The sequence below is a fragment of the Dioscorea cayenensis genome, chromosome 12 (assembly GCF_009730915.1).
Source record: "Dioscorea cayenensis subsp. rotundata cultivar TDr96_F1 chromosome 12, TDr96_F1_v2_PseudoChromosome.rev07_lg8_w22 25.fasta, whole genome shotgun sequence".
Classification (NCBI taxonomy): Eukaryota; Viridiplantae; Streptophyta; class Magnoliopsida; order Dioscoreales; family Dioscoreaceae; genus Dioscorea; species Dioscorea cayenensis.
The window spans coordinates 9,593,501-9,607,706 of NC_052482.1; the positions used below are offsets into that span (position 1 = coordinate 9,593,501).

The following is a 14,206-nucleotide window of genomic DNA, read 5'->3' on the forward strand; positions in this document are numbered from 1 at the left end:
TCAAACATTATTATTAAATCATCCATGGCGATTATATCTATTATGTGAACATTAATATCAAATTCATCAATTTCATCATTTCAAAGAAGACCCAAGATCGAACCCCAAATCTTATACAAAGTGAAGATACAAGTGTTTGTTGAGCTTACTCCATCTTTGTACATATCATTGACTTCCATTAAAACAGAGGGTGTTTATCACCTATTTGTAACAAAAAAAAAAAACCATTACAATTATTAATGGTGGTCATGGGGTGGGGAATTCCAGATCCCGGCGGGGACCAGACCTGACGAGGATGGCGGCGGGGAATGCACTCCCCTCCCGTGGGGATCCCCGACCCGATTAAAAATTACATGTGTGTGTGTGTATGTTTATTGAGTACATTTGATATTCTACAATTTAAGTACATTTGTTAAGTCGTCATATTTGATTATAATGGCGTACTACCTACTTGTATGAATTTCAAATTTTATGTTTACTTTTATACTGACAACCATCTGGAGAATTTTTTTTTTTTTTAAATTTTTATATGTTGGTTTGACAAGTTTGTTGAGCTATATGTTGAGTAGTTTTGATGTTGTCATATTTTTATGTATATATCTATATAGAGTAGTTTTCATATTCCAAAATACAATAACATGTTCGCAAATAGAGAATTCTGTGGAGATCCCCGCAGGAAGGGGATTCCCGCGGCTATAGGGATGGAAAAGCAAATTCTTCCTGTTGAAGGATCGAGGATGGGGAATTCCGATACCCACCATTGGCAGGGACGGAGATGGGTGGCCCGGTTACCACCCCTAGGGGTTATCTCTTCCATGGTAAAACTCTAGTAATAATTATTAAGAAAGAAAAGTCATGCAGTTGTGGACACATTGAAGTCAAACTGATGGAAATAAAGAAAAGGTTGGTAATCTCTTCTGGTGGACATGGAGCCTTCTCCATGGATAAATCTACTACTTAGCTTCAAACTCTCGCAATGAAACCCTTCTTCTCATTCTCACACACCCTGGACTACTTATAGTTCTTCATCTTCTTCTTCTTCTTCTTGTTCGCCGGAGATCTCATGTACACCACCAGAGACGTTCCCGCCTGCAACTCCTACAACTATGGCGATGCCCTCTACTGGGACGTTCGCTATTTGGAGGAAGGTGCCGCATCCTTTGATTGGTACCAGCGTTACTCCGCGCTTCGCCCCTTTGTCCGCAAGTTCGTCCCCACTAGCTCTCGCATCCTCATGGCCGGATGTGGCAATTCCGGTAATCTAATCTGTTCTGCTCTGTCTTTTGCTAATTTATTTTTTTAGTTGTTTACTTTGTTGGAATTTGTGTTTGGGTTCCAAATTGCCAATGTTTTCATTTTGCTTTGTGATTTTTAGGGGAAAAATGTCATCTTTTTCAGATAGGCTAGCATTGTTCTAGTTTCCTTGGCAGTTTTAGCTTTTAAAGAAATCTTCTTGGAATACTCTGGTGCAAGATTATCACCTACCATGAATAATTAGTATTTTTTTTATAGAACGATAAGGTTTTTGATAAATCAGATTGATGATCTAGAAATAATTGCTTTTTTTCTTTTTGTCATACTGTCGAAATTCAAAAGCAATTATGTGATGGTTTTCTCTTGAGTGTTGAGTTTGTAGGTATTTTAAAGCTTCCGTTACTGGACAATTTAACCAAATAAATAATCAAATCCTTGACATCGTAAATTTATGTGGCTGAATGTAAGACTTAGCCTTCCAGATAAGCATTTTAGATTTCTCATCCAAAGTTGTACGCAGCTGTGGAACATATTTTACAACATGAAAGAATGTGAATGGGAGATCAGGCATTGCTATTTCTACCTGAATATGAGGTAAATGCATGTGAGATGTGAGATCAAATAATTTAAGTATGAACTGTGGTTTTGTTTTTCAGAAGAATACTGGTGGATTTCTGTATGTTGAATCTTCCAAATATTGTGGAGACAAAAGTAGGTTACTATGATTGAAAAAAGGTCTTAAGGGGACCACTAATAGATGTTGATAGATGTAGAAAGTTATAGTTTTGGTGATGTAAATTCGCAATTAGATAGTCTTGGCAGAATCCTTCCAAGAGACTGTATGTTGGGCATCCTAAAATGTTGATGCTCAATTGACATAAGTATGCATAAAGGAAGAAGTAGTGGAAGTCTCTTGGAAGCTCAAAGCAGCATAATTATAAAGTACACAGCTGTTGTTTGCAAAGATGCCCAAAAGGATGCTTCTTGTACTAGAAGCCTTAATGGTAAAAATAATTGCACCACTTTTGATTTCTTATTCTAGTTGGAGTTTTTTGTTATTTTATAGGATTAAAGCTACTAGTGGCTTATAAAGTTTGGGCATTGTTCGATTTAGCCTAAAAAGTAAAAAAATGTTCCTTTTGGCACCCGAACCTCTATGAATTTGTTCACTTTGGCCTCTTTGCCAGATGTGTATTGACACATATGTGCCATGTGTTATTTTATAGGATTGAAACTGCTAGTGAACCATAAAGATTGGGTCATTGTTCAGTTGGACCCTTAAATTAAAAAAAGTTCATTTTGGCCCCTGAAATATATGAAATTGTTCCTTTTGGCCTCTCTGTTCGATGTGGATTCATTCAAATGTGCAATCTTCTTTATAGGCATATTGGATAAAGAGGGTCAAAATGAACAAATTTTTATAGTTCAAAGGCCAAAATGAGATTTTTTTTAGGGGCCAAAATGACAATTGTCTAGACCATAGCCTATTTTCTAAGTAGTAGTGAGTATTTTGGTTATTGGTTTTGCTTGAAACTGGGTATGATTGTATTTAACAGATTTAATGTGTTCTATCTATTTTCATAGGTACACAAACTACCAATCTTGTGACCTAATATTGTGAGAAGTTTTGGCTTTTCAGTCTATTAGTAATGCTCTTTGCACACTGTTCTAGATAGGAATTAATCTTATATTCAAGAATTACAAACATTCTCCTTACCAACTGTTCTGATTTTGGTTATGTAATGGTTTAGGTCTGGAGCTTTTAATGCTCTCAACATTTTTTTTTTTTTTTTTCAAATTTTAGTCCTAGAAGAATTATTATAATTATCACAACTAGCAGAATATTATGAAGACTGTTTGGACAATTGTTATTTCTTTGACAATTTGTGTTTTATTAAGCTAGAGTTGTTATTCTAATTAAAAAACATTTATATAGCTTTAGAATTCAAAGGATTATAGTTATTTCTATATGTAGCAGAATGTAATCAGTGCTTATGTAGATTGTTTTAATTTCTAATGCTAAATGGCCTTTACTTCTCAGCTACTGGGCTAGCTAGCATGAAGAAGATGGTCTGAAGTTAGTTTGCTTATGGACTTACCATGTGAGCTAACCAGGATGCTTCCGATGATAATTCTAAAATAGAATTAAATTGATGTAGGAGGAAAGATATGGGTGGCCTATAAGCATAAGTGAAGGTTATGATGCTTTCAAACTAATTTATAGCAACTAATATTCATATCATTTCACCAAGGAAATAAAATTCGTTTTATAAACTTTACGCAAAAAATAAGTGGCTAAGCTGGATGTGGGCGGATTTAACTTCAAAGTTTGATGTAAACCTTCGGAACAACTCTGAACAATTAGGCCCAGATTGGCCAAACTGGTCTTAACTATTTGCTTCATCTTCACTTGGCAGAGGGATGCAACGTAAATTATTTCTTTAAGCATATTGATTTTTACCTTCCTTGAAGCTTCATTCTGATTTTAATATACTAATTTGGATACCCAAGCCATTTTCCTTTTGCATCCAGATTTCTTCCATTTAAGTTGATAAACTTGGGTCTCTTTGGATTACACTGCTTCGGATAAGTACACAGACTCAATGCACCCAAAAAGCATAGTTGACAACTTTGCCACTTAGTTTTTCTTTCAAAAGTTATAGCGGTTCAGAGCCTATAAGGAAGGTAAAAGCAACCTGAGCATCATAGTGAAGGTTTAGTAACAATATTGACCCGATTAACTTCGCGCATCCATTTATGTAGTTTTCCATGATGGCTCTAAAACAACTTGATGAAATTTAAGTTGGTCATGGTTCTAATGAAAGCTCAAAATACATCTGAGCAAACCTTGTACAGACATGTAGCCTATGTTAAAGTGGGGGCCTATCCATTAAACTATAAAACAGTTACAACTGCTGTTGAAACCACTTCAACTAGCCATCCTTCAATATGCATGTTCCATGCCTAACAAGCTCAAATTAGTAGAAAATGATTTCAAGTTAACAAGATGTTTTTATCTTTATTTGTGGCTCTTGTGACAATGAAATTAAGATCAACAACGTGCTTTTGAGTATGCTTGTACAGTCTCTATCATATGGACTAAAACCAAATTTAAAATCATGCTATGTATGTGCATCTTACTGCAGGATTTTTTCCCTGAATTTTCATCTTATTTTAAAATGTTCTATTTTAGGCAATAAGCTTACAGTAAATATTTGATTTCTTTTGTGCTATAGTTATGTCAGAGGATATGGTGAAGGATGGCTATGAAGACATAATGAACATTGACATTTCGTCAATTGCAATAGAAATGATGAGAAGGAAATGTTCACACATTCCACAGTTGAAATGTATCCTGAGCAGATGTATTTTACTCTATTATGGTCAATAAGAACAATGATTCTTTTAGCAAGATTAAAGAAATCATGCTTTTGCCTTAAGTATTATAGACAGGAAAATGGATGTCAGACATATGGACTTTTTTCAGGATGAATCATTTGAATGTGTTATCGATAAAGGTAATTATGTTGAAGATTCAATTGCAATATGGCATTATATAAGCTGATTTTCATGTTCTCACACTTGCGCAATCTATGCTGGCTTCAACTTAGGGACGCTGGATTCTTTGATGGTAAGCTCTGCACAATTTTTCATATCTCCCCAAAGTCTGTTTGGGCATGTTCTAAGCTTCCAATTCTGCTTTTGTTTAAGTGTGGCACTGATGCTCCTCTTAGCGCCTCCCGGATGGTGGAAGAAGTGAGCAGGTTCTGCTGTTATGACCTAAGTAGTCACATTTCTGGACTTTCATTGTCCTGTTATAATTGACTGTAATGGATTATGATTTCTTAAATCATTCTTTTGCTGAATGTAGGCTTCTTAAACCTGGAGGGATCTTTATGTTGGTATGTACCAAGGTCTTGCTGCACTACTACTTCTGGGTGTAATATTCCAAGTAACAGACTAAAGCAATTCGACATACTCTGCAGATAACATATGGTGACCCATCAGTACGCATTCCTCATATAAACCAACCTGGCTGTAGTTGGAAAATCACATTGTACATCATATGTGAGTATAACAATCTCTTTACCTGTGTTATCTTACAGTATCTCTAGAGAACTTATTGCTTGATTGTCCTCCTTATCTGCTGAATTTGTGTTTAAATTTGTTGTTTTTTTCATGTCTTCAGTTACAATCGTATATATCTATGGCATGCCAACTTAGTTTTCTGTTTTACTTTGTGATTTATTATCCTACTTAACACCTATCAAAGTGCCCGTCCTTGTGATCTCTTCTCTGTAGTTTGTGTGCTATATGATTTTTCATGTCTTTCTGTTCAATCTCTTTAATCTTAGTCTATGGTAACAACTCTTTTAATCCTATTTGATGATTCATTGTTGTTACCACGATACTTTGACTGCATTCTGTTGAAATGGATTGAAACTCAGAAGGGTTCTAAGTTTTCATGGAAATTGCATTTAACTAGGTCTTCTGCTTGAAATCTGGATCCATAGGTCATGAACTCAACTGCAGTCTCATGCATAATTCTTCAAGGAGGGAATAAAAACCTTTCTTAGGAAATTCAGCTATTTCTTTTATGCTTGTCCCCTCTTTTCTTGGAATTTGAAAGAAAAAGCCTTTGGTTTAGTGGTATTAATGCCTAGCCGCCAGGGTAGGAGCCCATGAAAATGGGTGAAAATGGCTAAATTACTGCATCATTGTATAGATTTTGTTGCTCTCTTGTTAATCATAGCTGACTAATTAATTGGAAATTGTACCTATTTATATTATTTTTATAATTTAGTAGAGGAAGTTTACACTCTAAATGATTGCTGGTGCAGGATAATTACAAGTAGACGAACTAAATCCACAGAACAAGAAAAAGTGAATGGAATTGAATTAAAATTTAGGAAGTGCTGTTGGTGGTCAATTTTGAGGAGTTCAAAATTCTGTGGACTTTAAACTCCTAGGGTGACTGGACCCTTGTTAGTAGGGAGGCATCATATTATTGTGCGTTAATTTTTTAGTTGCAATATAAAGAACCAACACAACCACTACATAATTTTTTTCTCTTTATAACCCACATGTTTATAGCAATCTGGTGGTGATCTAAATGAAACATAAATGTGGGTGGGAGTTAGATGCGTAATAAATTGCCCATCATCATTGAGCTTGAGTTTATATTTTGTCTAATCCATATGTTTATTGCAACCTGGTGGTGATCTAAATGAAACATAAATGTGGATCGGAGTTAGATGCCTGATAAATTATTAATCAGCTTCTAGTTTGTGTTAATATTTTGAGCATGCAAGGCGTCGTTTAATTAACTTGCTTGGTTTTGAATTTAGGAAGTCCAGAACTTACTTTCATCCTCTGTTGGAAAATTGTTTCTTATTCCAAATTACCAGACTTACAATATATAGTGCTATGTTCTTTACGATTCATGTACTTAAAAAATGTTTTTTATGGCCCTTGTAATATGATATAATGTTCATTTTAGTCTCTCATAGCTGACATGGTGATAAGAGGCAATATATATATTTTTTGGTATTTGTAAATGCTGAGATGGTTACTTGTAAATGCTGAGATGGTTACTTGTACTATACATGGCAGCTTACATGTTAGCTTCATGTAGCAAAGGCCACCATGTGGACTTTCGCTATGTGAAATCTTTTTTAGTAATTTTTTAATCATATGCTTTTGCCACATCACTTTCTTTCACCTTCTCCTACGCATCCACCGCCCCCATCCACCCCTTATAAATCCTACCTTCCTAATTCCATCACCATCTCTTAACTTATACCAATGATATCTCCATCACTATTCTTATTTCTCCCAATACTCTCCTTTTCCTGCCCACCTTCTTCCTTTCTAGGTACAATTTCATTTTCCTTTTCTCTTCCACCATCTCCTTAGACCTTATATTGTCACCTTTCTCCACATTTCCACTTCTTCTCTACCTTTCACTCCTTCATTGTCCCTAGGTTCTAGGGATGGCAATGGGGCAGGGTGGGGTGGGGCACACCTTTACCATCCCCGTCCCGGATGGCAATGGACCGGGGCAGAGCACACCTTTACCATCCCCGCCCGGCCCCACCCCGTCCCGTTCTTTTTTTTCATAAATCGCCCGCCCCACCCTGCTTTGCCCCGCTCTACCCCACTCATAGTTACAGATAAGTAACTAAAATTCATAAAAACATTTTTAAAATAGATTTTTTTTTATAAAACATATACTTATAAAAACAAGCTCATAAGAAATTTATTGAAATTTTAAAAAAAATTTCATTTACCCCCTACACTATATAATATTTATAATAAATTAAATTATTAGCGGGGCGGGGCATGGAAAAACCAAACTCACCCCGTCCTACCTAAAGCCACCCATTCAAAGTGGATCAAGTCAGAAACCACGGGTCGGTTCGGTTTTTACCATCCTTAGTAGGTTCTATCTTCCTCCCTCTTCCCATCCATGACGGCAAAATGGAAGTATAGTTGGGAAAAAGTTTCTTGATGTGTGAAAAGGCTGGGATAACATCAGAGATAGAGGTGTTGCTGAGGTGATTGAGAAGAGAGTTAAAGGGGGAGAGATGGTGGTGATGGGGAATGTGGCTTAGGCAATGGTGCTAGAGCATGAGACAGTGGTGTCATTAGTGATAGGGTTAGGGTTAAGAGGGTGGATATGGAAGAGATGATGATAGGTGCAATAGCAAGTAATGCCATGTAAACATATGATTAAAAAAAAAATATTTTAAAAAATGTCCATATGACAAAAAATTTTATGGTGGCTGTCACCATGTGGATCTAGCATGCAAGCTGCCATGTATGCCACAATAACCATCTCAGTATTTAAAAATATTTAAAAAAAAAAGTTTGCATTGTCATGTCAACTATACGTGATTGAAGTGAACATCATAGAACAGGGCAAGGACTGTAGTAAATAATTTCAAAGTACAAGGACCAAATATACAATACAGCATACTGCGGTACTAATATTGCCCTTCCCTTTATATATATACATATATATATATGTATATGGACGGGTGGAGTTAACAAACTAAAAAAGAAACCAACTAGAACCAGGATAGGGTTAATTAAACCTTGATGAACACATGCTAACATGCTGTCTTTAGTTGGAGCATGGTGACTACTTTAATGCAATAGACAATGGCTGAACTAGTGAAGTATGTAACTTCGCTATTGGCAAAGTAGTACTTATGGGGCTATTGTAGTTCTTTGTTTGAACTTCTTGAAAAAAGCGGCAGCTCTAAAAAAAATTGAGAAGCAGTTTTTTAAGAAGCTGGTGAAATAAATTTATAAAGTTAACACTTGTAGAGAAGCAGTTTTAGAATTTTTTTAGACGAAAATGCTCTTGATAGGCCACAATAGAAAGATAATGAAATAGCAGTAACAATGATAACAATTAATTGTTATTATTATTGTTGTTGTTATCATTATTATTAGCAACAATAGAAAGATTGAATACTTTGAATATGTGGAAATAAAAAGCCCTTTTTTAACCAAACTCTGCCTTCTCATGTAATTTTTCACTAAAAAGAACTTTTAAAAATGAAAATCCAAACAGTTTCTCAACTGTAAAAGCAGTTTTAAGTTAATATATCCAAATATAAAGAGCTTAACTTATCCAGAAAAGTAGTGCTAATAGAAGTCCTTTTACCAGGCATAAAATTTAAAAAAGAAAAAGAAAAAAGCACTTTACACGAGCAAATGCAAACGAATAGGCGAAGTAGATAAAAGTTAAATTGATGTACCAAAATTAATAAGTCTTGAATTCATGTTAAGACTTGGGAGTGCCTAGACATACTCCCATTAAAGCCAAAGAGTATGTGTAGAAATAGTCTAGGTTAAAACCAAGGAGCATGTGTAGAAATAGTTTCTAAAAGCCTACGGAGTTTCCAAAAGGAATCATCTACAAAAACCTTAAAATCAAATTCTGCTAGGTTGCAGAGCAAGAACAACCAGCTAGCATGCTGGTAGTCAGAAATCAAAAAATCCGAAAATGTAACAAATATGACTATATCTTCATGACAGAATTGTGCTGCAAACAAAAGTAGCGGACGAGACTACCAAAATAATATGTCCCAAAAGCTTAGGTACCAGGTACAAGAATTTGATTTCTTATTTATCCAAACTGGTAGAGACTTGCAAGAAACCTATACATGCATGAAGCCAACAAATTAACTAATAAAATCACGAGTCAAGCTAATTAGATAAGGATAACAAACTACAATAAGCAAATGCTTCAATTAGTAGAAACTAGATTTTTCTGTTTCTTGTCGCAGATAAAATGATTTTTTGTTTTTTTTAATGGAGCAACTCAGGTGAAGTACCCACCGTGTAATTCCATGTAGTTCTCAATAGAGTGTTTACAGGTATCATTTATGACTCAAGCTAGCAGAGTCAAGGTGGATTTAGGGTTTATTTATTTCTGGGACACGTGTTATGATATTATTGGGAAATACATGAACTGCACCATTATCACTTCACCTAAGTCCTCTTTTTTTTATGACTATTTCTCATTTTCATAAATGGTTTCTTCATCCCATTTCTATCATAACCAATTCCTCATCCTTAATAAATGTGTTGGTTTCTAAATATGAAAATTCAAAAACTTGAGAAAATTGGAGAAGGTCGTTCAAATGTTCTTTCTAATGTTTTAAGGCTAGACTGGGGCAAGCGATCATCTATTCGTTAGGCTAACCCAGAAACATGGCTTATAAATAGGTCCTATTCCAAAAATGGGGTATCTATAGAGGTTTTAGGTTAGATTTATTTATTTATTTATAATTTTTTGAATGTTTGGTCTGCAAGAGTTGGGGTTTGTTTCCTTATTGTTAGGTCCTTTTAGCGAAGTCTAGGCATTTCTGATGGAAATCTAAGGTTTTTGACTGGGTTAAAGAAGCCCAAAATTGCCACTTCCTGAAGAGCTAACTTGGAAAAATTGCCACTGGGTTTGGAAGTAAATGTTATGTAGAGTAACAGGGGTAATCACTTCTAGGTTTTGTGGGAAGTACTATTAGAGCCTCTGATTAATCGTGATTGGGAGAAGACAACATGCCTTTAAAGTAGCATTCAGCTTAAAAGCATCTTATTCATTCATTGGTTTTTTTAACAGAAAATAACCACTGTTCTTTTATAGAGATAAGAGCATTGTCCATTATCAGTTTGAATACAAACAGACTAGAGAACCATCAAACATATAGCAATCAAGAACTTCCCTAAACTTTTAAATCTACTGAAGAACTTTTTAGATGCAATGCAAACAGCAAAACAGGTAAAAAAGGCTGAGAATGAGGAATTGATTCATAGGCTAGCACTCTCTCATAAAGAGGACAAAAAGATTAGGGCTATTTTGGTAACCCTAGAATACATTGTTACTTTTTCGAAAATAAACTAAGATAAACACCTGATCAGTGATAATACAAAAATGACCATCAATTATTAACACTGCTTTAGCAAATTCTCCGGCATGATAAAAATTAAATTACTGAAATAACATTGAAATTCAAATGAGAGTGAACAACACTGGTTATTTAGGGCAAGTGAAAATTGGAAATGGGGAGTGGTTGGATTTCCAACTTTTGGTGTGCTTTTAGGTGGTAACAATGTAGAACTTGGGTTGAAGTCATCCAATGTCAGAGAGAAAATTTAGTCCTGGTTACAGAAGTTTAATAAAAATTATATAAAAACATTTTCACTTCCTTTTTATGGAAGTGATACTTTCGCCCACTTCCAGATGACCCCATCTCCTAAGCAAAACGGCCTAAATCTTATTCTTAATTAACTTTTAACCCCTAAACCTTGCCAAAATAATAATATTTGATGCATATTTTAGGTATTTTATATCCCTTGTATTCTTTCAAAGCTGTTTTGGCCTGTAATTTGCATCAAAATTCTGCCTAATGAGACACCCATAATTGAAACTAGTGCTATTTCTAACTTCAACCACTTTTGCAACCCACCCCATGCAAATTAAACTTGCCCTATTATTATCATGCGCATACTTTGCTTGTCAGGTTTTTTACCCACATAACGATTTGTATTTACAAAATCTATTATCAAATCAAATAATTATTGAATAAATATAATCTGAATATATTTTAATTGATAGGAAGGAAATAAGACATTTTATGGGTTTCTTAACAAAATTTTAAAGTAAATAAGAAAATAAGATGCTATTATTGGTGTAAAGATTTTTCATTCAATGAGATGTTCATGTTGAAAGGTTTAGAATGAAACTCTTACTTAGACTATTTGTTTAGAAAAACATAAAGCAGGAAAGAATTATATGGTGCTGAAGGAAACAAATCAAAGTTTGGAAAATAATGGATAGAAATTGTGCCTTACTTTCCCAAAGGTCACTATCTATAGTAAAATTAGTGTAAAAGAAAATATGTATGATGACATAAAATATGGTTTTACATACCTTGCATCATTAAAAAAAATGGGTAGGAAATGGAGTAGGAGATCCTTGGTAAATTTTCTTCTACAGCCATAGGCTGACTCAGAATCTGATTGTGTACTCCAATCTTATTCGTCATTTTGGGTGTATTTTCTTGTATCCGAAAGTAGATTCCATTCTGTAAAAGAAACCTTTTCATGGTTAGGTATTACTTGAGATCTTTCTTAGATTTGATTAACAATATTTCATTAACCTAACGTATTGTCAACATTAAATAGAGCCTCGGACAACAAAAAATGACTACAAAAGACACATTGAAAATGAGAGGAGACTAATGGAGACTTTCAAATGAAAATATTGGACTATTGATCTAAATAACATTAGTGAAGTTCTAAGGAATAATAAGTAAAATATGAAATCAAAATTAACACTCCTAACTTTAGACAGAGCATTCCCACAAGTTGACATGCAGTTCAAAGAACAAAAATCTTAAAGCTCACAAAGCAAATTGAACCAAAAAAATAAATAAATAAAAATAAAATATTCGTATGAAGTTTGTGATATTCCTGAAGAAAACCCATGGATGGGACACCAACACAAACATGTGACGAAATGTTGATCTTTTCTCACAAATTTAATTCTTCTTATAAGCAATCTAAAAAGCACCATGTAGAAGCAATGGAAAAGAACTTTGGGAAGGACTGTGGCAGGGTGTGTTTGTACGTTTTTATTTTCTACCTAACTTAAACAAGTGATTTTATACTAATGAAAATGATACATAATTGTGCATATGTTTGTGTTCAGGAAAGATTCAAACATATTTCCCACCATGACTTTTTTTCTGATGGAATAGAAATATCTATGAATTGAGTTTCATGTTTATATGCAGACAAAAGATTGACTTTCTTGCTGATGCATGATTCACAAAACTCCAGCTATTTTGTTATAAAGCTTAAAGAAGAATCATTTCAATTCTGTAGAAATTCAAAACACTAGACATTTTCTGTTGCTTCCATCTGAACATACCGTTTTGAATATTGACAGCGAGACCCGGGTACCAAAGCTGTGTAGATGGCAGTTCATCAAAATCTGTCATGGAACCTGTTCCACTTACTGAATGGGGTTTGCTTCCACCAGATTATGTTCTTGATGATCCAGATTCTCATTACATTTATGTATGTAAGAAGATGGATCGACCATTTGGACTCACTCAAACACGGAGGAGGTTAGATCAAATATCGTGCAATAATGAAGATAAGCCATCAGAATGACCTATTGATACTTGTAGTCCTATTTTAGTATTGTGTTTCATGAGCAATCTTTTTTCGATTATATTGCCAGAACCATTTTCATTATGTGCCGATGATTGGGATAGTGTAGATCACATGAAATTTGGTTTGCCATTTTGCGTAAGCAGTTGAATTAGGGCTTGTTTTGTTTGAAGTAAATGGATTTTATAGTTCATGAAGAGTTATTCTGTTTTAACTCTGTCTGCATGCTGGTTCAGTTTGCTGTAAGCATAAATGTTGTATTTTATTATTATTGTTATGCTTGATTTGAACTTGTAATTATGTCTGTTAATTTTGATGTAAACTTGGCTTGAGCTTTAATTCAAGCTTAAAAAAAGGGCTGAAGTGACTTACATGAATATGGGCTGATGTTGTGTTCTATTTGATACTATAAATTAGGGTTGAAGTTATAATTAGTTACGTTTATTTGGTAATGATTAACTTTTATTAAAATTAATATTTTAATAGGGTTTAGTGACATAATTCATATATTTATTTAATTCGTTAAATCTTGAAAATAAAAAGAGAAAATTTGGTTTTGATTCACAACTAGCCTTTAAAGTTTTAATTTTATCAATTTAAAATGTAAGATCATGAACATGAAAAAAGAAAAGTTAACTCATTAAACAAGAAGCCAATGTCACATTGATTTCTTGATTTTTTTTTTTAGTAAAACTTTTAAAATTTTTTGTTTTTGATGGTATAATGCTACCTTAATAACTAATAACAGATTTACTGAAAAGGACAGAATTTTGATTACAAAGAGCTCAATTGATAAAACTAAAAAAATTGGTAATAATTTAACCTTAATCAATATATTAAATTCTTAATTTAAATTCAACATATTGCACTGAAGCAGCCATGAATTGTTTGTCTTTTTTAACCAGCTAAACACTGATTATTACCAAGATTGGGTCAAATGAATGGTACTTGAGAGCCAGACCTAACTTGCTTAGTGGGGCTTGGTCAAATGATAAAACCACCCACCAACAAAAGTCTTTTTATAAGTTCACACTAGTGTTCACTTTTCAAAGCAAATTCTAAAGTGGGATCTATTATTATTATTATTTTTATTATTATTATTATTATTATTTATTTATTTATTTTTTTCTTTTCTTTACAAGTGTCAGGGTGCTATTAGTCAAAGGGGCAGGCACAATATGCATAAGTCATGAATTGAATGACCAGTTATGCTTCTTCATCCAATAATATGAGGTGCAATTTGTAAATTTGAACCCACAAC

The 14,206-nt window shown here is 34.0% G+C and overlaps 1 protein-coding gene across 1 annotated transcript; it reads left to right on the forward strand.

Moving 5' to 3' along the window:
* The first annotated feature begins 832 nt into the window (after window positions 1–832).
* LOC120272990 (EEF1A lysine methyltransferase 4) lies at window positions 833–13,159 on the forward strand. The gene is made up of 8 exons (XM_039279635.1): window positions 833–1,256; window positions 4,491–4,604; window positions 4,704–4,772; window positions 4,866–4,885; window positions 4,966–5,018; window positions 5,126–5,156; window positions 5,241–5,322; window positions 12,719–13,159. The coding sequence occupies exons 1-8, from the start codon at window positions 1,064–1,066 to the stop codon at window positions 12,943–12,945; spliced, it is 789 nt and encodes a 262-aa protein (XP_039135569.1). The 5' UTR covers window positions 833–1,063; the 3' UTR covers window positions 12,946–13,159.
* The last annotated feature ends 1,047 nt before the right edge of the window (window positions 13,160–14,206 follow it).